This window comes from Pollicipes pollicipes, unplaced genomic scaffold, assembly GCF_011947565.3.
Source record: "Pollicipes pollicipes isolate AB1234 unplaced genomic scaffold, Ppol_2.1 Scaffold_7261;HRSCAF=8764_pilon_pilon_pilon, whole genome shotgun sequence".
Classification (NCBI taxonomy): Eukaryota; Metazoa; Arthropoda; class Thecostraca; order Pollicipedomorpha; family Pollicipedidae; genus Pollicipes; species Pollicipes pollicipes.
Window position 1 is genome coordinate 23,173,374 of NW_023597054.1, and position 24,714 is coordinate 23,198,087.

Here is a 24,714-nt window from a genome sequence, read left to right on the forward strand (position 1 = left end):
GGAGCACCCCTCCCCCCAGCATTTGGTCCAGGGTCAAGACGGAGCTGAAGCGGAGCGAAACGCTCGGGACCGGAGCGCTGGCCACCTGCCGTCCTGCAGCCTCACGGACGTTTCTGCCCGCTCCGGGCTAGAGCCTCCCTCTATCCTGCGAATGTAGGACAGGTCAGGCGTCAGGGGCACCTGACCTGTCCAGGGCGAACAACATTCGCGCACCCCCGCAGCCTGACGTATGACGCAGATCAAGGCCCGCTGAGTGCGGCGCCGCCCGCCGGCTGGAAGTGCCGAGCTACCGTATTGGCACTTTGGCCGGCTGAATTCACGCCCGATTAGGTACCTTTCACTGTTAAATTCACGGACAATTACGCAAAGCGGAAGGCTTCCCTGCTGTCAGTTGACAGTAACAACAGGAAATATAGAAAACAGACGCCAGGTTCACAGCGAACGCACTTCCCCTCCCCAATCGACAGCTGGCTACGGAAAGACCTTCACCGATAAGATCAGCGAGCGAAGTCCTTATGGAGCCCGGCCTTCCCAGTGCAGGTCCGGTACGGCGTGCTGGCGCCGCATGAACCAGGCCGCCCACAGCCCAGACGTCTCCAAACTGCCCGGCTTCCACCGGCCGACGATGCGCACTGTACACGCGGCTGGTCCGTAGGGAGGCGTTTATTGAAGGTCTCATCGCTCCACGGTGACAAGCGATCCATGACACAGCCGGCGACAAGAGGCCGGAGAGCACGATGAACGGGGTGATTGGCGGCCGGGCCGTCTCGGCCGGCGCCGGGTCGCGCAGTCCGCGGCCGCTGGCTATGAGGCCGCTTCTCGCCGGCGCCTGCGGCCGCACACACATCACACAATGAGCATGGTCCCCGACCGGCTGCTGCGGCGGCCGCGGCACCAGTCTGGGCCGGTCGGCAGCGTGCGTCACACGGTCGGCGCCATCTCCAGCACGCGCCCGCTCGGCGCCAAGCACGGCGTGGCGGGACCCGCGCCCTCGCGCTCAGGCGAACACGTCCTCGCGGTCGGCGCCGGCCGTCTCGCCCTCCTCCAGCGAGGCGAAGTTGAGGAAGTGCGACGGCCGGTGCACCTCGTGGTAGAACTCCTTGGGGTTGGCCAGCGTCAGCTCGTACTTCATGCTGGGGTCGTGCCGCACGCCTGCGAAGCATCGCCGTCGGGATCAGAGCGCCGCAGGCTACACACGCCAGACCGACACACATGGCACGCTGGGGCGCGCAGGACGGGCCGGTGCACGACCAGCAGCTGCCATGACGCCACTCCGGGGCAGTGGCTCCATCCCGGCCAGCGGTCGCTAATCCCCTATAACAGCCACTACTCCCTGCCCAACAACACAGCGAAGCAGTGCATCAAACTCCCAACCTGTCCGCATTCACTTCACCAAAGTGACGACCAGAGCCATGAACGAACAGATCCGCACACTGTGAAGAGCCGGCGAGCTGCGGACTTGGGCCCGCGGCAGACGTGAGTCAGCCGGGCCAGTCCCGCCGCCGCCCCACTCACCCATGAAGTTGTAGTTCCAGCTCCCCTGCGACGGCACCATGAAGAAGCCGAGGAAGCGGTCGGAGAGCAGCATCTGGACGCGCTCGTAGTGGGAGGGCAGGTAGCCCTTGGGGTTGTTGCCGCGGTCCGTGTTCTGGCGACCCCACTCGAAGCCGCTCGGCGTCAGCTTGAAGGCCGTCAGCGAGCAGGAGCCGGGCGTGAAGCTGCACGTGATCACCACCGTCTTCTCGCCGTCCCAGCTCGAGTGCTCCGACATGATCTGCCGCACGGCCGGCACAGCTCAGCGGCCGCACACGCACACCGGTTGCGGACGAACGCACGCACAAACAGAGTTCGCACGGCTCACGGCTGTTCGTAAGACTCAGCTCGCGGAGGTGCTGCCGCCAGAACCGCCGCCGGCCAAACCGGACCGATGTTCGGTAGTGCATCTGAAAGGTACCCATCCGGCACCTACGTGTGGTGCGCCAAGCAGAGTACCCCGCAAACCGCCCCAACACATACCTCTGTCATACGTCCCCACCGAAATGCCAGAAGTATGTCAGTCAGGTCAGATTTGAAACTACAAACTAATAGCCACTAACAGTAAGTCTTTATAGCTCTGGGTTAGCGCGTGCGGTGATGTCTCCCAGCCGACCAACCTTGGCGTGTGTGGTGATGTCTCCCAGCGGGCCTACCTTGGCGTGTGTGGTGATGTCTCCCACCCGCCCTACCTTGGCATGTGTGGTGATGTCTCCCAGCTGGCCTACCTTGGCGTGTGTGGTGATGTGTCCCACCCGCCCTACCTTGGCGTGCGTGGTGATGTCTCCCACCCGCCCTACCTTGGCGTGTGTGGTGATGTCCTGCGGGCTCAGCTGCGGCAGCTCGTTGGGCTGGGTGTGCATCCAGCCCAGCGGCTCCATGTCGCGCAGGTACTCGTGCTGCGGCAGCGCCGTCGGCAGGTGCACCGTCTGGTGCGTGCCCCACTGCGGCGGCATCACGATGCACCGGATCTCCTTCACCTGTGGCGCGTCGCAGACAGGAATCACGAAGCTGTCACATGTCGCATCGTGATAATCAGTGACAGGTGATGCTCACTCCAGCACGCCACGCTGGACGTGGGGAGGGGGGGGGGAGGGACAATGGTGACATCACGTACCGGACACGAGCGCAGGGGGTACAGACAGACGTCACGTACCGGATACGAGCGCAGGCGATACAGACCGACGTGATGCACCCGACACCAGCGCAGGCGGTACAGACGTCACGTACCGGACAGCAGCGCAGGCGGTACAGAGCGGTGTGATGTCGCCAAGCACACTTTCCAGAGCAACAGGGGTTTAAATCAGGCCAAAAATCCAAGGCGCGCCTGCCATTTCACCGACTCGCTGCGAACGTTCACCATCACATCCATTCCGACATTGGTGCAGGCAAGAATGGGCAGAATCAATCCTATGGGGGGGGGGGGGGGGGGCAACACGGAATGATCGCCAAAAAGAATCATTCCTGCCTAGATATTGCCGCTGGGCTGGAGTGATCCCTGAAAAGCAGTATTCCTACCTGGAGACTGACCCTGAACAGATATTCCTAAACCAGGACCGTCGCTGCCATGACGCCGCCACCTTGCAGAAAGATACCCCTCCCGCTGGGTGTCGTGGTCGTGGAACAACATTCCTTCCTGGGGCTTATCACTGAGCACAGCCATTGCTACTAGGCCAATGCTTTGATTCATACTGGGGAAAGCCGCTGGGCGACACGCTCCTTCCCTCCCCCCCCCCCTCCCCCCCCCCCCCCCCCCCAGCCTGGGTGAGTGCTACTGGGCAAAGCCATACGTTTCTGGGGAGTGTCGCTGGGCAGTCATTCCTACCCAGCGATTATCATTAACAGCGACGTTCCTACCTAGCAGCCGTCATTGAACATGGTGATCCGTGCTTGGGGAATGTCACTGGTCGACGTAGTCTGCCTGCCTGCCTGCCACTGCCTCGCGAACTGCCCGATGTCGCCATCCCTACCTGGGGATTGTCGCTGGGCGACACGCCGTACAGGTAGCCGGAGATCTGGGCGCGCAGGTCCGAGATGACGATGAACTTCTTCAGGATGTTCTTCGGCAGGATGTAGGTGTAGCCGGCCTCCTTGATGTCGTCCGAGCTGACGTAGATGTGGTTGGTGCGCAGGTGCAGGTTCGTGGCCGAGATGGCGCGCACCCGCCACTCCGTCTTGGAGTTGAACGTCTGCGACTCGTAGTTGCTGGTCGTGCTGGTGATGATCTCGTCGCCGTGCTTGTTGACGGTGCGCGTGGTAGTGGCCGTCAGCTGGCTCTGCTCCTTGGTCTGCTTCTCGATCTCGGCGATCTGCTGCCGCTGCTGCGACGGCGCGCTGATCTCCATGCCCAGGATGATGTCGCGGATCTCGGACTGCGTCAGCGACGCCACGTTCACGTTGTTCTTCTTGCCGTAGTCGGCCAGGATCAGGTCCTTGAGCTGCACCTCCACCTTGACCCACTCGTCGTCGGAGAGGCTGGGCCAGATGTGGTGCGGCTCCGTCACCGTCGTCTTGTCCGGCTTCAGGATCACCTGCGGCCGCACGCGATGGTCAGGAACGCTCAGGCAGGGACGCGGCACGCTCAGAGGTCACACACGGTCGCAGGTCACACGCGCTCACAGGTCACACGACCTCAGAGGACGCATGCGGTCACGGGTCACACAAGCTCAGATGTCACATGCGGTCACAGGTCACACAAACTCTTAGGTCACACGTGGTCATAGGTCACATCTGTGACCGCGTGTGACTCATTATTTATATTCATACGAAGTCCCCGTTACCTTGGTGCGATCGTTGTTGACGTGCAGCGCGCGCAGGATGAGGATGAGCCGAGAGAAGGCCGTGTACGAGCTGATGGTCTTGAGCCAGTCGTCGTACAGGTTGAAGAGCACCATCTGCGGCTCGGTGGCCTTCAGGATGAGGTCGCCGAACTTCTCCACCTTGAGACAGGCCTGGAACGGCAGCTGCAGCTCCGAGCCCTTGATGACGATGTTTGGGAAGTCCAGCAGATGCACCTGGCGACCAGACGAGCCGGGGTCACGACATCTGCCCGTTTCACCGTCTGGTGGTGCTCTGACTACTCGGAATGCTGGCAGCACAAAGCGGTGCTGCCAGCACCAGCTCCAGCATGATCACCAGCGTCAGGGAACACAGCGCACGCAGCACCATCCCACAGTACAATACAACAGACAGTGCAAGCCCCAGGTATGCTATCCCGCAGTCGGCATTCATCGTCACGCCTATCGCGCCAGGAACGCGGGGATATTGAGGAGACGGACGGGATGGCACGACGCACAAGGCACAAGGTACCGCCCGAGCGCGGCCGCGCCCCCGCCAGAACCCACCTCGAGCGGGTCCAGCATGCCCTTCCTCGTGACGATGATCTGCTTCGGCTGCTCCTCCACGGGCAGCGAGCGGATGAGCGCAGCCACCTCCTCAGCCGTCTTCCACTTGGCCAGCTGGCCCAGACGCTTCTGACCTGGAGCAGCGGACGCCGCCGGACCTCAGCACGACCACGGACACACGCCGAGCCCCCGCCCGTTCGGCCACGGCTGATGGCAGGTGCGGGCGCTAGCCAAACAACGAACGAATGCCCCCGGACTTGTTATCATAACCAGTTATGAACACTCCAGAAAATAGCCGACTGGACGAAACATCGACGAGAAACCAGGCATTGGAACAAAAATATTAAGAAGAAGAAGAATAAGAAGAGTTAGTTGTCCTGGCTCCCTGGCATAATGGTGAGCAGTAGCGGCCAATGCGCAATACAGCGGCATTTCCATGGCGGATGCACGGCAGTTTAAAGTTACACAGAGGTGCACGTTACGCAGAAGCCCCGGAACTTCACGCTGGCACGCGAGCCGGGACGCAGGGCCCCCAGCGCCGGTCGCACCTGCCCACACCGACGTGTGGATGATCTTCAGGAAGAGCTGGCCGGTGCGCGGGTTGAAGATGAAGATGGCGCCGTTGATGGGCTTGGTGGTGAGGTTGCCCTCGAACGTCTTGTGGATCGTCACCCGGTACACGTTTGTGTCGTCCACGAACCTGAAACGCAGCCGGCCGCGTCACCAGCCGCCGACCACGCCGCCCGACAGCCGACGGGACACCCAGCGGAGATCTGACACATGCACCGATCGGGCCGTCCAGGCGGGAGGAGGCGCCGGACAGGCGCGGGTCGAGCCGTGTCAGCCAGCAGCGCCGCGGCGGCGCGCAGCGGCGACACGGACGTCGCCGGTGCCGGCAGCCGGCGCCGCACCGCGCGACTCACCAGATGATCTGGTTGCTGAAGAGCTCGCCATAGTTCTGTGAGCTGAGGTACGGTTCGGTCGGCTCCGAGCTGTACAGCTGCAGGCCCTTCCTGATGCGTTCGCGCAGCACGTACAGCGCCGGGTTGGCCTTCATGATCTTGGCCATGGCCTGCTGGATCAGCGGCTTGCTGCCCGGGAACCAGTTCCCGTACGCGCTGCAATCGGCAGGCGGCTGTTACTCTCCGCCGGCTGTCAGCCCGGCTGCGATCAACACATGCGCCCCCCCGGAGGGCCCGCTACGACACGCCGAAGACGGAGCCGTGGCGTCTGGAAGGGCATCCGCACCCCACTCAGGTCCGCCCTGGAGTCGCTGGACAGTCGGACCAGGCCAGTCAGTCAGTCAGTCAGTCAGTCAGTCAGTCAGACCGGGCAGCGCACCGTGACACACGCAGGTGTGGCGGGACTGGTGCCACAACCGCCCCTCACACACAGGATCCCGTTCGAGACGAGCCGGGCCGCCGGCTCGGGCTCAGCCCAGCCCGGCCGTGTCATCACTGACCTGTGCAGGTTGTAGGCCAGGTCGATGGCGATGAGCAGGCCGGTCGGCGACGGGTAGATGGACATGTTGTCCGTGGTGTAGTCGAGGAACTTGGCGCGCGCGTAGCGCTCGATGTCGTGCGAGTCGTAGTCGCCCCAGCGGAGCTGCACGTCGATCCAGTACTTCTGCGTGGTGGTGTTGTCCATGGTGTCCTTGCTGTCGGCCAGCAGCGACGGCCGCGACACGTTCCACTTGTAGGCGGCGAACAGCAGCATGTCGGCGCACGACGAGTTCATCTTGTACGACTTCCGCGGGTGGATCGTCTCCTTCTGCACGGTCTCGATCTCCAGCGCGTCCAGTTCCTGGTCGAACACCTGGCACAGGTCCATCACCACCGACTCGTGCACCTGGAACGGAGAACGCCACGTCGGTATGGAGGCCGGGAACAGTGCTCAGCACCGTTGGCAACGATGACTACATCTGAAACTGTATGGATGTATATGCATGTATGCATGAAGCCATTCACGAGCACCAGTCCGTGCACGTTCTGAACCGAGTGCACAGCAGCGTTCGTTGGTGTTCGGTGCACCTAATGTCCGGTGCCCGGGCACAACAGCGCTGGCACGCGCACGTCCTGAACACGGGCACCGACCCGCGCGCTTTCGTCAAGCCGACGCGACACGCAAGACATGCCACTCACGCACAACACTTGCACCCGGAGCCGTGCCACAGCGATGGCGGGATGGCGCGGCTGGGGATAAAGCTGGCTCGGTCACCGTGAAGTCATGCATCGCACCTCACGGGATGACACGCATTGAACCCACTGGCACTTGGTGACTCATACAGCATATGCACGCTTTATAGCGATTAGTGCTCCAAGGATTCCGGCCTCGCGCCCTGCCCGGCCACGGCCGCGGGTGAGAGCGTACCTTCTGCCACAGATGGGCCCTGAAGATCTGGATGAGCGAGATCTTGAGCGTGGGGATCTTGCCGTGCATGAATATGCCGGTCAGGTCGAGCTGCACCTGGAAGCCGACGTAGACGTTGGCGCGGTTGATGGTCGGCGACCACCACAGCGTGAAGCGCCGGTTGGGGATCTGGTTGAGACCGGAGCGCTGCGCCATCGTCAGCTTCTTGTACTTCATGGACTCCTCGAAGCCGCTGGCCTTCTCCCAGAAGAGACCCTCCCACGTGGGGAAGTAGGTGCCCTTGAAGAGCGTGTGCTCCAGGATGCCCTCCACGCCGCCCAGCGCCTGCGCACAGAGAGAGGGGTCGGGGTTAGTCGCCACGCCGCCGCAGTACACCGTTCGCACCGGGCTGCCGGGCACTCAGTCCACGGGCCGCGCTGCCGCACCGCGTCAGCTGCCACGCCCACCGGTCACCCGTCATCGACGCGGCGCGACCGCCGCCGCACAACCATACCACCACGTCCCACAGGCGCCGCCGGCGCTCCTCTGCGATCGTCACCCCGCACACAGGGCAGCACACCACGCTCCGCTGTCCGGAGCTCACGCGCCGCCGGCGCGCCCGGCCGGACACACACCTGGATCATGTCCGTGCGGTAGTTGTTGAGGTTCCACAGCTTGCCGTCGTGGCGCTGGTGCGTCCACCAGAAGGGGTTCTGCTTGAGCACCTGGTACATCTTGAACTCAGTGCGGACGCGCCAGCCCTTGTCGTAGGCGAGCGTGTGACGGTCCTTTTGGAACAACGTGTTGATGCGGGGGATGCCCCGGTCCCACGAGTCCTCCAGGTCCTGGGAAGAGCCACAAAACACACCCAGTCAATCAACGGCAGCCGTCCGTCTCCCTCGAGGCAGCGTGTGCGACCCTGAGCGTCACGGCCTCGCGTCAACCGCACGTAAAGAACGCATCAGTAACAGACGCATTAGTCGACGAGGTTTGTTCTGTTCCGCCGGAAGACCACCCACCTCGAGCGTGAGCCGCCGGTTCTGGGCGTTGGCCTCCTGCCGTTTCAGCGCGTACTCGGCCCAGACGCGCTGCGAGTCGATGAACTCGGACTCCCACGGCTGCACGTAGCGGTACAGGTTGGGGATCAGCTGGTCCTCGTCGTGCGACATGCCCGAGCGGAAGTGGGTGATGCCGACGTCCGTCTGCTTGGACCACCGCAGGTCCGACTGCGGGATGAGGACGTGGCCCATGCTCAGCATGCCCAGGCCGCCCAGCTCCTTGGGCGTGTAGAACACCACCGGCGGGAAGCGGGAAGGCATCTTGGAGTTGAGGCCGATCTTGATGCGGGTCTGGATCTTGTTCTCGCACTTGACCAGCAGGTCGAGCAGCTCCTGCGTGTTGACCACCGCCTCGCGGAAGTAGGTCATCAGGCCGATCAGCGCCGTGTTCCACTTGTTGACGATCTGCCGGCGGCATCATCAGGTCACCAGTGCGGCAGGCGCCCCCAGCTCCGCCATCACATCACACCGACCGGACCGTCAGCACGGGGGCGCACTGTAGCGGGCCGGACGGCGGCCGGGCGGCTGCCAGGACCGGCTCGGCGAGGCGGGCGCGCAGGCCGGCCGCTGACCACTGACCTGACTCGGCGCCCGGCTCGCGGGTCAGCTGACAGCCCGGCATCCCTACCCTCCCCCAACCGCGAACCGTCGCCCAGCTCGCGGTCCGACCACAGTGCAGCGTCCAAGAAGCCGAGAGGCAGCCCGCCTCGCGACGGGACCCACCTTGGTGAAGGTGGTCGAGCCGGACGCCATCAGGATCTGGCGGACCCGGTTGTGGAAGCGCTGCATGGACTCGTCGTCGACGCGCAGGAAGCACTGGGCCGTGCGCTCCTTGGTGAGCTCGTGCTGCAGGTTCCAGACGCCGTCGCGATGCTTCAGCTCCTCGTTGGTGGTCCGACACTGAGACGGAGCGCGATCTGGGTCACACGAGCAGCGCAGCGCCGGCCACCGCACCAGTTACGACAGTGCTAGCCGTCGTCCCCGCCGTCATCCATTGGCATCAATGCACACATCAAACTATAGAACTCCCCACTGACACAAGCCATGCAATACGGCCGTAAATGTTCGCAAAAACTGGTCACACAGTGCAGGGGTGATGGGCTGGAGCAGCTCAACTCAGTTATCCACCTGTCTCTCCCCCTGCCTCCCGGCCACACCCTCACCTTGGGCAGGATCCGGCACTCGAAGCCAGCCATGTTGAAGAGCAGGTTGGGGTTGTCCTTGCTGTAGACGCTGACGAAGCTGTCCTCCCAGTGGATGGTGGTGACGGAACGCGGCAGGCGCGACTTGATGTCCCAGAAGACGGCGCGGCCCAGGTTGACGTCGTGCTTCATCAGCCGCATCCGCGAGTCGCGCGGCCAGCACTTCTTGTTGTTGTAGCCGACGATGTTCTCGTTGTTGGGGTCCGGGTGCTCTGTCAGGTACCTGCCGGCACGCGGAGAGTAAGCGCTCGGCAGCGCCGATAGCCGCCCAACAGTTTGACGGCCGGCCTGGCTGAGGTGGCAGCCGTCCCCAGCACAGCGCCGGAAGACATAGCGCTGATACATTGCAGCGACTTTGAGCGACACTCCGCCGCGCACCACAGCGCCGAGAGTCGTGGCGCAGCGTCGCCAGGCAACAGCCGAGTCCACGCTCCCCCGAGCGTGCCCGACCCACTCACCGCTGGATGAGGTCGCGCGCCTCCTCCGCGGAGAAGCGGAAGAAGATGTGGATGCGGTCGACGTATCGGCAGTAGAGCCGGATAGGGTGCGCCACCTCGGTGACCACGTCCTGGTAGGTGAGGAAGTCGTTGGGCAGCTGGGGCGGGCCGGCCATCTCAGAGGCGCGCTGCAGACCCAGCACCAGCAGGTCCAGCACCAGGCCGTAGTACTGCACGATGAAGGAGGCGAACTGCAGGCCGCGGATGATGCCGTACGAGTTGGTGTGGTTCATGTCCTGAAACATGCCGCGCAGCCAGTCACCACCCGCGACCAGGACCACGGCACATCACGGGTCAGACGTCACGGCACGGCAACGGCAGGGCACCGTCACGAATAACGCCCGGGAGAAAAGGCCGGGTGGTGGGGGGAGGGGGGACAGCCAGACAGTCAGCGGGTTGATCCCTTCGGCAGAACGGTCCGCACCTCATGACATGAAGCACTCAACCAGTCACGAACGAGATCTAATAGCCAGCTCCAAAGTGCCCAGAACGTGACCTAAAAGGCGGTCGAAGCTGATAAACGGCAGAACATTTTATTCGAAGCCCCACAGATCATACGTTCAAAAAGAGCGCAATGGACTGCAGCGACCACGGACCTGGCAAGTTCGCCGCGTTTTTTTTTTTTTTTTTTTTGGTGAGTAGTTTTGTTTTGAAGCCGCAACATTTGTACTTACTAACGCTTCAGATAGGCCCTAAGGGGTCGGTGCCCAGCGCGGTGTGCCAACATTGACGCGCAGATTTGATTCCCTTGTGTTGCGGTGCGGCGAGCCGAAACCACCATCATCTAGCTACGGCAACTTTGCCGCTAGTCAGCAATGATTGCAGTTCACGAGGACATCTGGATAGTCATCATTGCCCTCCCTTTCCGGATACTATACAATCTGAAACGTCTTAAATTAGCAATCTGCTTATGCCGAGCAGAACAGGCGGCCAGCCGGCTGCCGGCGGTGGCACCTTGTAGTTGATGAGCACGTTGTTCTTGGCCGTCATGTAGTCGGCGATGTTGTGGTCGACGATGAGCCGCAGCAGTCGGTTCAGCAGCGTCAGGTCGATCTTCTCGTACAGCTTGTTGAACTTGGACTCCAGCATGACGTTGCACTCGCCCTCGGCCGTGTCCCACACGTCCTGCAGGTTATTGACGCCTGCCACAGAAAATGTCACGTCACTCCGCGCAGCCAGACGGGGAGAACATCAGCGCTGCTATACGCCACCCGGCACACACGCTGTGGTCGTTACTAGGCTGCCGGGACGCGGGGCGGTGCGGCGGCTGGACACGGTCTTACACAGCCGCGCATGGACTAAGCAATACAACTGCTGGACACAGTCTTACACAGCCGCGCACGGACAAGGCAGTACAGCTGCTGCAGTCTTACACAGCCGCGCGCGGACAAGGCAGTACAGCTGCTGCAGTCTTACACAGCCGCGCACGGACGCTGCTACACACTCAGATGAGAGCATTGGCCCCTGACAAAGACCCGGAGCACTGTGCTGCGTGACGATCACAGCTGACCGATAGCGAGAGCACACGCCCATCCCCCACCGACCGGCGTCGCTATTGGGCGGACCGGCGCCGCGCCACGAGCGGGCCAGTCCGCTGGGTAGCCCGGGAGGGGGAGGGGGAGGGGGTTCGTACCCTGGCACCACTTGTAGACGAGCAGCGGCGGCGGCTCCGTGTCGGCCGGCTTGATCCAGGGCGGGAAGAGGCGTCGCTTGTCGGCCTCGTACCACAGGTACTGGTCCAGGTAGGCGTCGGTGATCTTCTCCAGCGGCTCCACGTCGTGGTACACCGGCACCAGGTGGCTGTACAGGTCCATGAACTCGATGCCGATCTGCGGCCCACGCGCCGAGCGTCAGCATCCCTCCACCGGACGCGGATGGCGCGGGAGCACAACCAGAGGGCGTACAGTGCAGTGGAGCAAAACCGAACAGTCCTTTGGGATCATCAAACACTATGTTACAGCCAATTTTCGCCTTTCCTCCCGAGGCTTTGCTGATTATGCTTTGTTATGCGAAAGCCCCCTCCGCCCGCAAAAAAACAAAACAGAACATTCCTTCTGCCCCTAGTTGAGCCAGACACAAAACAAATAACGGACGCACTCCTTGTGATGACATGAAGCCAACGGTATTTGCCTTTCATGTGATATTTTGTTTGGGATTTTAGCATTATTTGCAACCATACCGTGAGTGTAACTTTACACTGTCCAAAGCCTCCCCTCCCTCCCGTGTTACCCTTTCGTTGCACTCCATGACCCTCCCCCGGCCCCTCCATGCATAACGCATTATTTATGGACGGCCCGCTTGACACGCAGTCGATGGGACTGGTGGTTGGGAAGCGTGCACCTGTCATATGTCTTAGTACGGAGCACGAATCCGGCCACCCCACGTGACACGTCGCCAGTGCCCTACACTACGGGTCGCTGCCGTGCCAGAACACTCTCCCAGCGAGCGCGAGCCAGCGACACAGGCGGCTGAGGCCTGCCGACCGCGTACCTCCTTGAAGGCGCGCTGCGTCAGCAGGTGACGCTTGATCCTGGAGAGCGCCTCGTGCGGGTTGTCGTAGGCCTGCTCGATGAGGCCCAGCTCCTCGCGCTGCGACTGGTTCAGCCGCGACTTGACGCTGTACGCCTCCTTCAGCCGCTCCAGCGCCAGGATCAGCAGCTTCGTGTCGTGCTTGTACGACAGCGGCGGGAAGGGTATGGGCGCGAAGCGGCGCGACTCCAGCCAGTGCACGGTGGTGGTGTAGATGGCCACCGCCTCCTCGGGCGAGATGTACGGCCCGTCCTGGCGGCACGCGTCCACGTCAACACCCCGCTCGGAGCACGAGACGCCCCCGGGCGGTCTAACGGCATTTGCAGCACGCCGCGCCGCGCTCCCTGTCAAAGGCAGCTCAACTGACCAGCATTCATGGATCAGAGCCGCAGCGAGACGAGAGCGGTAGCCGAAGAGGCGAGGTCCTGAGAGCGAGCTTAGTCCCTAGTCGTGTAGTCACTTAGTCACTAGTCGCTACCACGGTCGCAAGGCATCATGTTTCGGAGAGCGTCATACCCCAACTCCCGGTCACCAGCGCAGCGCAGTGCGCTCGCACCAGCAGCAGGCGCTGGCGCCCCACCTTCAGGTAGTTGTGCTGCCGCTCCTGCTCGGCCTTCAGGTAGAGCCGCGTCAGCCGACCCAGGTTCTTCTTGCAGACGGTCTTGTCGACGGTGGCGCCGCGCCGGATGCGCTCGCGGTTGTAGTGGGCCGTGTTGGTCCACCAGTCAGCCTTCATTTTGACGTAGCGCAGGATCATGTTCTCGACGGGCGTCGGCAGGCCGGGCACCTGTCGGCCGGCCGGGCGGTGGTGAGCGGCGACTCGGCGTCCGCGCAGCCGGCCAGCTAACGCGTCAGCCCGCCGGTGTCAGCGCACACGGAGCAGCCAGCACAGGCCCACGCAGCTGTACAGAGGGACTGCGCGGGTAGGCAACACCCCAAACGCATCGTGCGTTATAAAGACGGGAAGCTGACTCCGAACAGGCAGGGCAGGACGACCGCGGCGTCGCCAGAGAGCGCGGCTCGAGCCGGGCGCCAGACAGCGTCGCGACACAGCTGGCACACCAGCGAGTCAACACCGTCCATCCACCCGCCGGCTCACCTTCCACGGAATGTTGGCCTTCCAGCAGCGCCAGGCCTCGCTCAGGTGCTGCAGGATCGTCCTGGCCTTGTTCTGCTTGATACCTTCGGGCATCATGTCCAGGATGTCGTGCATGACCGAGGCGCGCAGCTCCAGATCAAAGTGCGACTCGACGCGCTGCTTGGTGACCGTCTTGGCCACGCCCTGCGGGAGGAGCGGACGGGGCCGGGGTCAGCCGAGCGCCGAGCACCGCACGGACAGGCCATCGCCACCGCCGGCGCGTGCTGTCACGCCCAGCCAGCACAGCGTGCGAGCACAGCCGAGGCCCGCCGGCAGACAACCGGACTCCGTTCACACAGACGCGCCGACAACCCTGACGCCCTGACGGCCACGCCACAGCCGGGTACGCGGTCATGAGACCCGCCAGCATCTGTCGCCGGCGGCGCGGCTAACCGCGTCGGCTCACCTTGGAGTGGCGGCCCTCGAACTGTCGGCTCAGCAGGTTGCCGAGCCAGCGCTCCAGCAGCGGCGTGATGCCGCGCAGGAAGAACAGCCAGACGCGCCAGCCGGGCGCCCACACGCCGCAGCCGGGACCCTTGCCGACCGGCCCCTGCAGAACACACGGCGGGTCACTGACACCGGCTGCCGACACACAGTGACACACGCAGAGACACGGGACCCTCGCTGATAGGACAAAGAAGACGGCCGTCACGAACTGCTGACACACAGTGACACACGCAGACACGAGACCCTCACTGACAGACCCCTGCAGGACACAGAAAGCGGCCGTCACGAACTGTTGACACACAATGACACACGCAGAGACACGGGAACCCCGCTGACAGGCCCCTGCACGACACAGAAGGCAACCGTCACGAACTGCTGACACACAGCGACACATGCAGAGACAGGGGGCTCACTAATACGTCCCTGCGAAGCACCGCAGACACCTTGGCAGCCCTACCAACACACACCGTAACAGGCGGCGCGTTCAGTGTTTCGGCGCGCCGTGCTCGGACAGGCCCTTCCACGACGACAGTGCTCTCTCCGGCGGCGCTTTCTCCGACCTACCGTGTTGAACCGGTAGTAGATGAGGTGCTTGAGGTCCTTGCACATGCGGATCTGCTTCATCAGCTTGTACTTGTAGCGGTACATGCCAGTGAGCTGGCCGACGTGGGCGAAGATGTACTGCAGGCCGTCAGCCAGCTGGAAGGCGTCCACGTTGTTGAGCCGGTACTGGACGTGCGCGTCCACGATCAGCTTGGTCAGCCGCAGGATCTCGCGACACAGATGGAACGCTGTCGAAGCACGGGCACCGCTCAGGTCAGGTCACGGACACACCTCTGCACCGCTCAGGTCAGGTCGCAGCCACATCCCGGCACCACTCAGGTCAGGTCACGGCCGCATCCCGGCACAGCTCAGGTCAAGTCACGGCCAAATCCTGGCGCCGCTCAGGTCAGATCAGGGCCACATCCCGGTACTGCTCAGGTCAGGTCACGACCACATCCCGACACCGCTCAGGTCAGATCACGGTTACATCCCGGCACCGCTCAGGTCAGATCACGGCCACATCCCGGCACAGCTCAGGTCAGATCGCGGCCACATCCTTGGCACCGCCCGGGGTCAGGTCACGGCAGCGCCCCAACAACGCTCAGGTTAGGTCAACGTAACACCCTGGCGCCAGCCAGGCCAGGTCAGGGCCAGTGCCAGGCGCTCCATCTCCGGGGGCAGATACACCATGCCAGACTGATGAGGTGGCTGCTCCGGCATGCGTCTCGGAGACTACGCGCGTGTGTTGTTGGTCAATGACTGGCAGCCGCCATCAGGGCGCTGAACCGGTGCAGAAACGCCGGCCATGACTTGGGAAAGTTTTCGCTTCATCTCGCAAAGCAAGCTCAGTCTGGGTTAAAGTCTTCTGAGAACATCCCACAGGAGCATCGCAAGAGGTGCGAGAGGCGGCTCAACCGACCGACGACCGTTAAATATACAAAGCCAGTCAGCCAACTCACCGTTTCCGAACCTGCTCTTCTTTCGCTCCTTGGTGGTGAGCGTCTTGACGGGCTTCAGGTTGAAGTTGTAGTCCAGGTGAAGGTAGTTGAGGTTCTTGCGGTGGATCAGGAGGTTGAGCATGTTGTAGCCCTGTCTGCACACCTGCAGGCGACGGGGGGCGGGGGGGGGGGGGGAGATGGACATCAGGCCTCGGATCCCCTCTGTCCAGGCCGACGGCAAGTCAGGTCAGCCCGGCGGCCCGTGCGGAGGCGGCCCACGCAGAGGCGGCCCGTAGAGGCGGCCCGCACAGAGGCGACCCGTATGGGGACGACCCGTACAGAGGCGGCCGGGAGCCAGCCAGCCACAGTTCGCAGCAACACCTGATACCAAGTCGACGCGACCCATACAACAATGACGTGCGCGCGCACCATTCCCCACCAAGAAGCCATGTGAGGCCACACCCAGAGATATTGGAAGCAATCTTGTTTTCTTATATGTATATATATATATATATATATATATATATATATATATTGACGATATCAATGTATACATATATACAAACATATATCGGCGATATCGATATCGACGTATATATATATATATATATATATATATATATATATATATCGACGAAACGACATACGGTAGCCAGCGTTGCCACCCTGGTGGAGCTGAAGATCAGCGTCGGCGACATTTTCTACGGCGAAACCTGAGCCCAGGGCATTCCATCATGAGCCCACAGCCTTCCACCACCCAGCACCTCACTCTGTCAGGGCACCACTGGCCATGCCGCCAGCCGGTGCTGAGCCGGCCGATGTTGGCGCCAGCCGGGGTCCGGTCTCACCTGCAGGCCCGCCTCCACCCAGTCCAGCGAGGTCAGCTGGAAGAACTTGGTCGCCTTGAAGCTGCGGAACAGGTACCGCTTCTTCTGCGGCTTGGGCGGCTTGTGCTTGAGCGCGTTCAGCACGTAGTACTTGAGCAGCTTCTGATAGCTGACGCGCACCTTGACGGGCTGTCCGGCCGGACAATGCTCACGGTACCTGCAGCCAGTGACGCGGTCAACAACCCATCACGGTCAACGGGAAGCGCGCAGTCTCAAGGATCCAACAGCCAACACAATCAGTCAGCTCAGCGGGAAGTGTGCAGTCTCAAGGATCCAACAGCCAACACAATCAGTCAGCTCAGGAAGGAAGTGTGCAGTCTCAAGGATCCAACAGCCAACACAATCAGCCAGCTCAGCAGGAAGTGTGCAGTCTCAAGGATCCAACAGTCAACACAATCAATCTGTTCGTTAAATGCCACAATGCGTGCAGCTCTGTTTGACCCACGCTTACACGTTCACACCGGACAACAGGACAATGCCAGTCTCCGGCATCGCTGGTTAAAACATCGGCGCGCGCACAGACTGGGTTCCGCCAGCAGGGTGAGGGGCGGCGAGGACGGGCCGGGTGGCCGCCGGCGCAGCACGCACCACGACTTGACGATGGGCACATCGAGGGCTCGCCGCGTGCGGCCCGAGCGCAGGCAGAACGGCCGCGGCGCCCACAGCAGCGCGATGCCGTGCGCCGTGTTGTCCGAGTACAGCGGCGAGTCCTGCAGGAACGGCTGCACGTAGTCGGGCAGCTCGAACTCCTCGTCGTCGTCCGGCAGCTCCTCGTCGTGCTGGAAAACGCCGGTGCCGGTCACCAACGGACACCCGTGACTGGGACGAGCCGGTCACCGACAGACACCACACAGTGAACGGGACGAGCTGGCTACAGGCAGCCAACTGGGAGCAGCGGCAGCATCAGAGGGTGTTCATCAAGATCAGATCACGGACACGGCTGCGCGGGGTGCACAGGCAGTCGACCCAGCGGGGAGGGGGCCCGCGACCAGGACGGTCAGCTGTTCGTGAGGGTAGCATCCCGCGGCTGGGCTCCCGCCGGGGGCCAATACGCAGTCACGTTTGTGCTGTAGCCGGAGACGCCGCGCAGCCGTCCCCGGAGCTCCGGACGGCGGCGGGCGGCGGGCGGCGGGCAGACGGCGACCGCCCGCCAGACAGTCCCATCCCTACCTTCACGGCGTGCCGGTGCGAGATGGGGTTCACCAGCGGGTCGAAGTAGAACGCCGGCAGGTCGGGGTCCTCCGTCTTGATGAACACCACGTTCGGGGTGTGGTACCTGAAGTACGTGTCACAGCCAATCACACAACCCACAAACACTCCAGTGATATTAAGGCACCGATACCGTGCGGCACAAATGAGTCACATACATCAGTTTAGTATTACCATACACCCATTCTGTTTCAACGGGCACAATTATTTCAGTTCTTATGTATAGTGAAATCAAACCAATAATGTAATACACATTTTCACACTGACCCTGACATTACCTGCCAGGGTCAGCATTACTGGACGTCTGGAGCAGCGACAAACAAGATTGGACGCTAGAACTGACCAATAGAGGTTGATACTTGTGCGATGAGGGCGACCCATATCATATATATATATATATATATATATATATATATATATATATATATATATATATATATATATATAGTCTCATCCTAAGGCCATTTACTGCAGCTAACGACCTCCAAAGATGTCTGAAGAAGGTATGCTGTCGTGAGCTCGGGGTAACGGCGAGCGGCCGCACTCTCACCACGAGAGGTGGACGAACTGCGGCATGTTGTTGTACAGGTACGGGAAGGCGATGCGATACTCGGTGCGGATTGGCTGACGGATGATGATCTTGTTGATGTCGTTGAACTCGTTCCAGTCCTCGTCGCTGAACAGGCAGAAGCGGACGTTATACCAAATGCAGCAAAATCGTACCCCGGATCCTACACTTGCCTCTAGAGCATGGGACTCTCAATCACGCTCGTGGTAAGACACCCTTTCACTTCATTCACACGAAATTTTGCGTTGAACGTCCAGGAACAGGCAAGGCGGCCATAGAAATATCACCCCTCGCTGTCCAAGTTGAGGTGCTTAGCTACATATAAACCCCATGAAAATCCCGACATCCAACAGACAACACGACTCGTACAAGGTAGATCGTGACAACATCAGACAGCTGGTTGACGGTTGATCGTAAACCCCCACATTCCATGAACTACGGGAAGCTTTACCCGAGATGGGTGTCCTTGATGAGCGGCTCAAATTTGGGACCGCCGGGGATGGCCATGTTCAGGGCCTTGGCCGTGAAGAATGACTTCAAGTCGAACAGGTAGAAGTAGTTATCGTCCACCAGGTCCGTGAGCAGCTGGTTGGCCATCCTGTACAGGGTGGCCATCTGGGGCAGGGTCAGCTGCCAGCGCCGGTACGTGGAGCCGTTCACGTGTCTGCCGGAGATAGGCGGGGTCAGGGACGGGACCAGTATGTGGAGTCATTCACGTGTTTACCAGAGATAGGCAGGGTCAGGGGCGGGGTTGGTACGTGGAGCCATTCACGTGTTTTCCGGAGACAGGCGGGGTCAGGGACGGGACCAGTACGTGGAGCCGTTCACGTGTTTACCAGAGATGGGCGGGGTCAGGGACGGAACCAGTACATGGAGCCATTCACGTGTTTTCCGGAGACAGGCGGGGTCAGGGACGGGACCAGTACGTGGAGCCATTCATGTGTTTTCCGGAGACAGGCGGGGTCAGGGACGGGACCAGTACATATAGCCATTCACGTGTTTTCCGGAGACAGGCGGGGTCAGGGACGGGACCAGTATGTGGAAACATTCACGTGTCTGCCGGAAATAGGCAGGCAGGGTCGGGAATGGGGCTGGTACGTGGAGCCATTCACGTGTTTTCCAGAGATAGGCTGGGTCAGGGATGGGGCTGGTACGTGGAGCCGCTCACATGTCTGCCGGAGACGAGCGGAGTCAGGGACGGGGCCAGTACGTGGAGCCGTTCACGTGTATGTCGGAGACAGGCGGGGTCAGGGACGGAGCAGGTACGTGGAGACAAGCAGGTCAGGGGCGGGAACGATCTGTGGACACGTTGAGAGGTCGACGTTGGGAGGCTGGGATGTTAGCGCGGTGGACCAGGCCGGCCAACATACTCACTTGGTGTCCACCAGCGGCTTGCCGTCGTAGAACCAGTCGGCGACCGCGCCGTCCTCGTCCTTGCTCAGCTCGATCTGGATGGCCTCCAGCGGCTCGACGTCCAGCACGTTCTCGGCGTAGTCCAGCGGCGGCTCCTCGTCGTCGAACGGCGGGAAGCGCATGCGCTTGAAGTGGCGCCGGTCGCGCTTCTCCCGTCGCATCATGATCCACATGGTGCTGCCGAGCCGCACACAGAGGCCAGCGTTAGGGCAGGCACCGCACGGTCGGGACGCGTCACAACATACGCCACGTGCCGGCCCCCCGTCGCGCGGCGGCGGCGGCCCGCGCGGCATCACTCACCCCCACTGAGCGATGTAGGCAGGCTCGATCACCCAGGGAATCTCGTCCACGAACGTGATCGCCCCGGTGATGTGGTACAGCACCCGGCAGTCGCGGATCTGCTCCCACGGCATCGGCATGTTCTCCAGCAGCTTCAGGATCGCGTGCGGCATGTACTTCAGCGCCCTGCAAGCCACGCGACGGGCGTGATCGTCACGCCACAGTGAAAAAGCTGGGTGGTAAGGAGCCGGCAAACGGTTCTCAATAATGCCTTTTATGTCATAATATATTGCTAACTTGTTCACCTAAAAACGATAATGACAGATTATGAGCTTTTTGGAAGAAAGTATCGAAGACAAGCCACTGAGTCACATTAACGGTACAGCAACATCAGGGTATCCAGCGAAGGGAAACCAAATAAAAATGCTATCTTCGGTTGTCCGGGCCTATAGATGCACCACCTTCGGCAAAAATCTGCAAACCCTCAGACACCAGTAACTTACAGGGTACTTCTACACCATCACCAATCTCCAGGCATGCCCCATCGAGTCCGGTTTGGCTTCAGCCCAGCGGCGTGCGCCGTCGGCGGCCGGGCCGCACGCTCGGCGCCGACTGACCCGAGGTAGACGCGCTTGTCGTGCCGGTACTTCCGGCTGCTCATGTCGCCGTGGTCGCGGATGATCTTGCGCAGGTGCTCAGGTGGCATCTCCTCCTTCTGCGCGTCCACGAATCCGAACTTGCGCTTCTCGGCATACCGTTTGCTCTGCAGCTGCTGCCACTTACGGGCCTGTACGTCGTGCAGTTTTGATTCAGCACTCAACTTACGCTCATTTCGAGAGGGGTTCAAACCAAAACAAAATGACAGATCTCGAATGCCAAGACCACATGGCAAGCCTGACGACATGTCTTATAGCTAGCAGGGCAAACTTTGATAATTATCACAAAATAATTGTCATACATAGTTAACCCTAATAAAGGTTTAACCCACAGTCCATGACCATGGTGAATGCTTCGCCATTTGCCCTTCTCCAGATCATGCTGGACAGCTAATTGAATCGAGCGATCTACCTACCGCTCGATATGGCTCGTCTAATCTGCATTGAGAGTGAGCATGTGGGAGTTAATGTACAAATCCCAAATAATTGTTTCCTGTCATTTGCGCCAGGCAGCAGTCAGCATAAGCATGACCATCAGTACTGCACAGGGCAGATCAGCCGCGTCCCACCGACCCACGACAGGGGAAATACAACCGACTTATGTCGCAACGCAGGGAGTCCGCGGCCGCACACTCGGCTGCAGGACGGGCATGGTGGCCAGCCATACCTTCTCCTGCAGTTTCTCCTCAGTGATCTTGTCCAGCTGCGCCTGGCGCTGGGCCTGCGCCTGCTGCTGGGCCAGCTGCACCTGCTGCTGGGCTGCATGGTGCTGGTGCTGGGCCAGCTGGGCCTGCTGCTGCGCTAGCACGGCCGCCCACGGATTGCCCGGAATCAGGTAGGGTGGCAGCGCCATCGCCGCTCAGCGGGCGGGTCGCTGCGACCACTGCGGCGCTGCCAAACACCTGCTGGAGCAAGCGCACAGCAGAGCCAGCGTCAGCGGCAACTCGGCACACTCACCGCCCGTAAGTACACTAGGGGAAGCTGGGCAGCCTATTCATATTTCTTGACACAGAACAACACATCTACACCAATGGCAAACAAACCTTGGCAGATACCATAAGAATGAAGGCATGGATGCTGATGTGTGGGGAAGGAGCAGCGCACTGCTCGGCCAATGGCGACCACATCCCTGATGGTAACAGCACTTACAGTTATCAAAGATGCCTGAATTACACATGCACCCCATGCACTGCCTTATTATCAAACGGGCGGCCGCGCGGCTACTGGTTGCCGGCCGGCCGGGTCATGAGGCTGGCTTGGCCGCCGCCGGCGCTGACACGCGGCGGATAAAAAACATGCATTGACACATTGAAATTGTTTGGTTATGGTGAGGCATATCCCCTTTTACTCCATGTGCAGCATTAAGTGGACAAAAAGGACAATGACAAAATTGCCAGCAAATGTGAGTTTGACACAAATCCTGCAAGAATTTCTGAACAAGGTAGACCATGAACACACAGCACAAATAATGATACACAAGTGGCAAAACAAGGCACACATCACAATGATCTGTTAGGATCAATTATGTTGTTGAGTGGATCTGGGTGGATGAGCTATGCTATGTGACAGCCATGGATGTGCGGCCGACAATAAATGATGTGGTAAATTACCTGCAAAACCTCACACATTTTCAGACCAGTCAATGTAAATAGAAAAAAATGCCCCACTGCATCACATATGACCATGGCATCATCAGTTTGCCAGTCTGTACTACTAAGGGAGCATACAAAGTTCAAGGGGGTAGACCCAGCAAAAAATCATCTTTAAGCTAACAATGTAGAAAGCTGCAGCAAATTGCCAACTTAAACAACATCCCCAATTTTGCCTGGGGGAATCTTTTCACACTTAAGTCATTCTGTAAAGATATGGCCTTAAAAAGTCTCTCACAGGAGGCATGGAGTGCATGGCAGTACTGTTCTTATAGCAGTGCATTAGTCCTTGACATTACAGATGCAGGTAGAACACAAAAGAAATGCTCTATTTTGGACATTTCAAGATTTTTTGAAACTGAAAAGCTACATACATTATGATTTGCTGAAAAACTAAATAATTGCCCCTCCCCCCAAAAGTAAGAAAGGCCTTAGCAACATTTTTGGAAATGGAGGTATTTATGCAGCTTTTGATGCTCTTGAGCTCTTGATGCAGCTCAAAGAGCTGTATTTTATCATGTAAAATAAGGACTTTGGATAAACTTGTACTCAAAATACATTGCAACATTTTTCTAAGAAAAGCATGTCTAATTTCCCAAAATACTTAAACATTTTTCACAAACAATTCACTTGATAGAGTTTGTCCTTTTGCCCTTGGAAGATAGATACATCATGATTTGCCAAAAAGCAGCACATTATTATTATCACACTATAATTATCATCAGTTTTTTAAGGAAACATAGCACTAGAGTACTTCTCTGATGCTCTGGCTGCAGCTAGTGAACCACCACAATGAGCTACATTTGAAAACAAGGATTAGACAAAACTCTACTGTGATAACACAACCATGCTGTTTGAGGCCTAGTGGTTTGATAAGCTAGAGCTGGCTGAAAATGTCAGGATGATTGTTCATGTCCCTGGCCCTAAGACAAAGCCCTAAGAATACAGATGCAATTGTTGCAATCATACATTCATCTCTGGTAATTGTGCACCCACATGACACACACTCACTGCAGAATAGGTGGCTTGCAAGCACCTGAACCTGCCAGTCTGGAATGTGTTTTGCAAATCACCAATCACCACTATGATGTTGATTCAACACTACCATCCAATAACCCCCCTTGACGGAATACACTACTTCATGCCACAATGTCATATCACCCTGCTGTCATGCTTGGATTATGGTCTATATATGCATGCTGCCATAAATATGTTACTGGCAATAACCACAATGTATATAATGGTACATTGACAGAATGTTAACAATATGCTTACTGTGACTGCCAGCAGAGAAAAAAATATATTATGCAATCTAGTGGATATCTGTGCAGAAGATTTTGTTGTTTAATTGTTTGTTTAATTGTCAGAAGAGAAAAGCAGTCTCTAGTGTGAATTCATTATGATGCAGAGTTAAAGGCATGCACTGTTCCAAATTGCAGGGCAAAGCACGACACATGACCAGGCATTTTTTTGTGTTAAATCAATGAAAATACAAAACTTTGACCGTACGAAGATTTTATGCAACTTTCTTTCAATATACAATGCATTGAATTCACTTTCTCACTAAGGGTGCCCATTGTATAAACTGCGACAAAATCTCATCCTGAAATCCCCGGAGATATTTTGTACTGCTGAGCAGTCTTCCCACCCTTCGACTCCATGATGGCTGACCTTGACCTGTCACCTGCAGGCCATCCCAGCCACTGACGAACAGTGAGTACTGTGAGAGCAACATTATCCAAAAGGAGCTAGGGTGATCCAAACTTGACACGTTGTGAATTACTTCCCGGCAGACCAAGGCTATTTAATTTGGGCCGCCATTCGTCACATTTCCAAAGCAGTCCAAGCTTTAACTTATCAGCGTATCTGATAACACATGCGTGCATGCTCACCTCACGTTTCAACAGGCACAAATGTAATTTACACCATAGTCTTCGCCAAGAACTGAGAGAGATCACAGCGGGACGCACGCTACAGCAAATAAATCGACGCGCTCCCCCACGAAACCAACCGGCCCCAAACGATCGCGTGCGAACCGATCTTTTCTGCGACGTTTGCGACGCTTCAGTGGCGCGCATGGGACTGAAAACGTTTGGACGGTACTATTTCACTGCCACCTCTAATGCCGTTGTCGTTCTTGGGTATTGTTGGGTCTGATTGCTTTAAAATCTAACGAAGCACAGTATCCCTGCCATTGAGCTACGGTAAACTTCTTATATTTATCTAGGTAGATATCTATGGAGTGTCATTCCAAATAGCTATGATCTCAAGAGGTACAGATCAGAACAAAAAACTTCGGTCAAACCTGTCAAGCGCAGCAGTGTGTGTGATACGAGGTTATCGGCCTTTCTATTGTCAATAAACTAACCACCAGCAATGACAGCGGATCTAAATTTACGTGGATTTCCCTCTCAGTACATCACGCGTGAATGATGTGTTCGCTGTACGCTCATAGCACTAGAAGGGAATGGACCC

At 59.0% G+C, this 24,714-nt stretch overlaps 1 protein-coding gene across 2 annotated transcripts; it reads right to left on the minus strand.

The window, feature by feature from the left end:
- Positions 1-648: 648 nt before the first annotated feature.
- On the minus strand, positions 649-24,255 carry LOC119111782 (pre-mRNA processing factor 8). 2 transcript variants are annotated; one of them, XM_037235606.1, is made up of 33 exons: positions 24,132-24,255; positions 21,258-21,492; positions 20,552-20,721; positions 19,956-20,120; positions 19,617-19,832; positions 18,694-18,906; positions 18,225-18,350; positions 17,636-17,741; positions 17,054-17,244; positions 16,427-16,622; positions 15,600-15,741; positions 14,662-14,888; positions 14,057-14,200; positions 13,612-13,794; positions 13,093-13,299; positions 12,474-12,764; positions 11,617-11,812; positions 10,938-11,125; positions 9,945-10,219; positions 9,448-9,709; positions 9,008-9,184; positions 8,246-8,689; positions 7,862-8,071; positions 7,248-7,571; positions 6,340-6,725; positions 5,801-5,995; positions 5,426-5,577; positions 4,878-5,011; positions 4,314-4,547; positions 3,504-4,064; positions 2,334-2,513; positions 1,516-1,774; positions 649-1,152 (listed from the first exon to the last, which is right to left on the minus strand). In XM_037235606.1, the coding sequence occupies exons 2-33, from the start codon at positions 21,441-21,443 to the stop codon at positions 998-1,000; spliced, it is 7,095 nt and encodes a 2,364-aa protein (XP_037091501.1). In that variant the 5' UTR covers positions 21,444-21,492; positions 24,132-24,255; the 3' UTR covers positions 649-997. The 2 variants fall into 2 exon arrangements, with proteins under 2 accessions (XP_037091501.1, XP_037091500.1); XM_037235605.1 differs by having other exon boundaries at positions 21,258-21,495.
- Between the last annotated feature and the right edge of the window lie 459 nt (positions 24,256-24,714).

What these genes read in the sequence shown, in the direction of transcription:
- LOC119111782 (XM_037235606.1), bottom strand. Translation starts at nt 21,443, where the DNA reads ATGGCGCTGCCACCCTACCTGATTCCGGGCAATCCGTGGGCGGCCGTG. An exon ending in TTCAGCAACCAGATCATCTG is followed by an intron (nt 5,578 to 5,800) that starts GTGAGTCGCGCG and finishes GCTGCGTTTCAG; the next exon opens with GTTCGTGGACGACACAAACG. An exon ending in CGCCCAGCGACAATCCCCAG is followed by an intron (nt 2,514 to 3,503) that starts GTAGGGATGGCG and finishes GACGCGCCACAG; the next exon opens with GTGAAGGAGATCCGGTGCAT.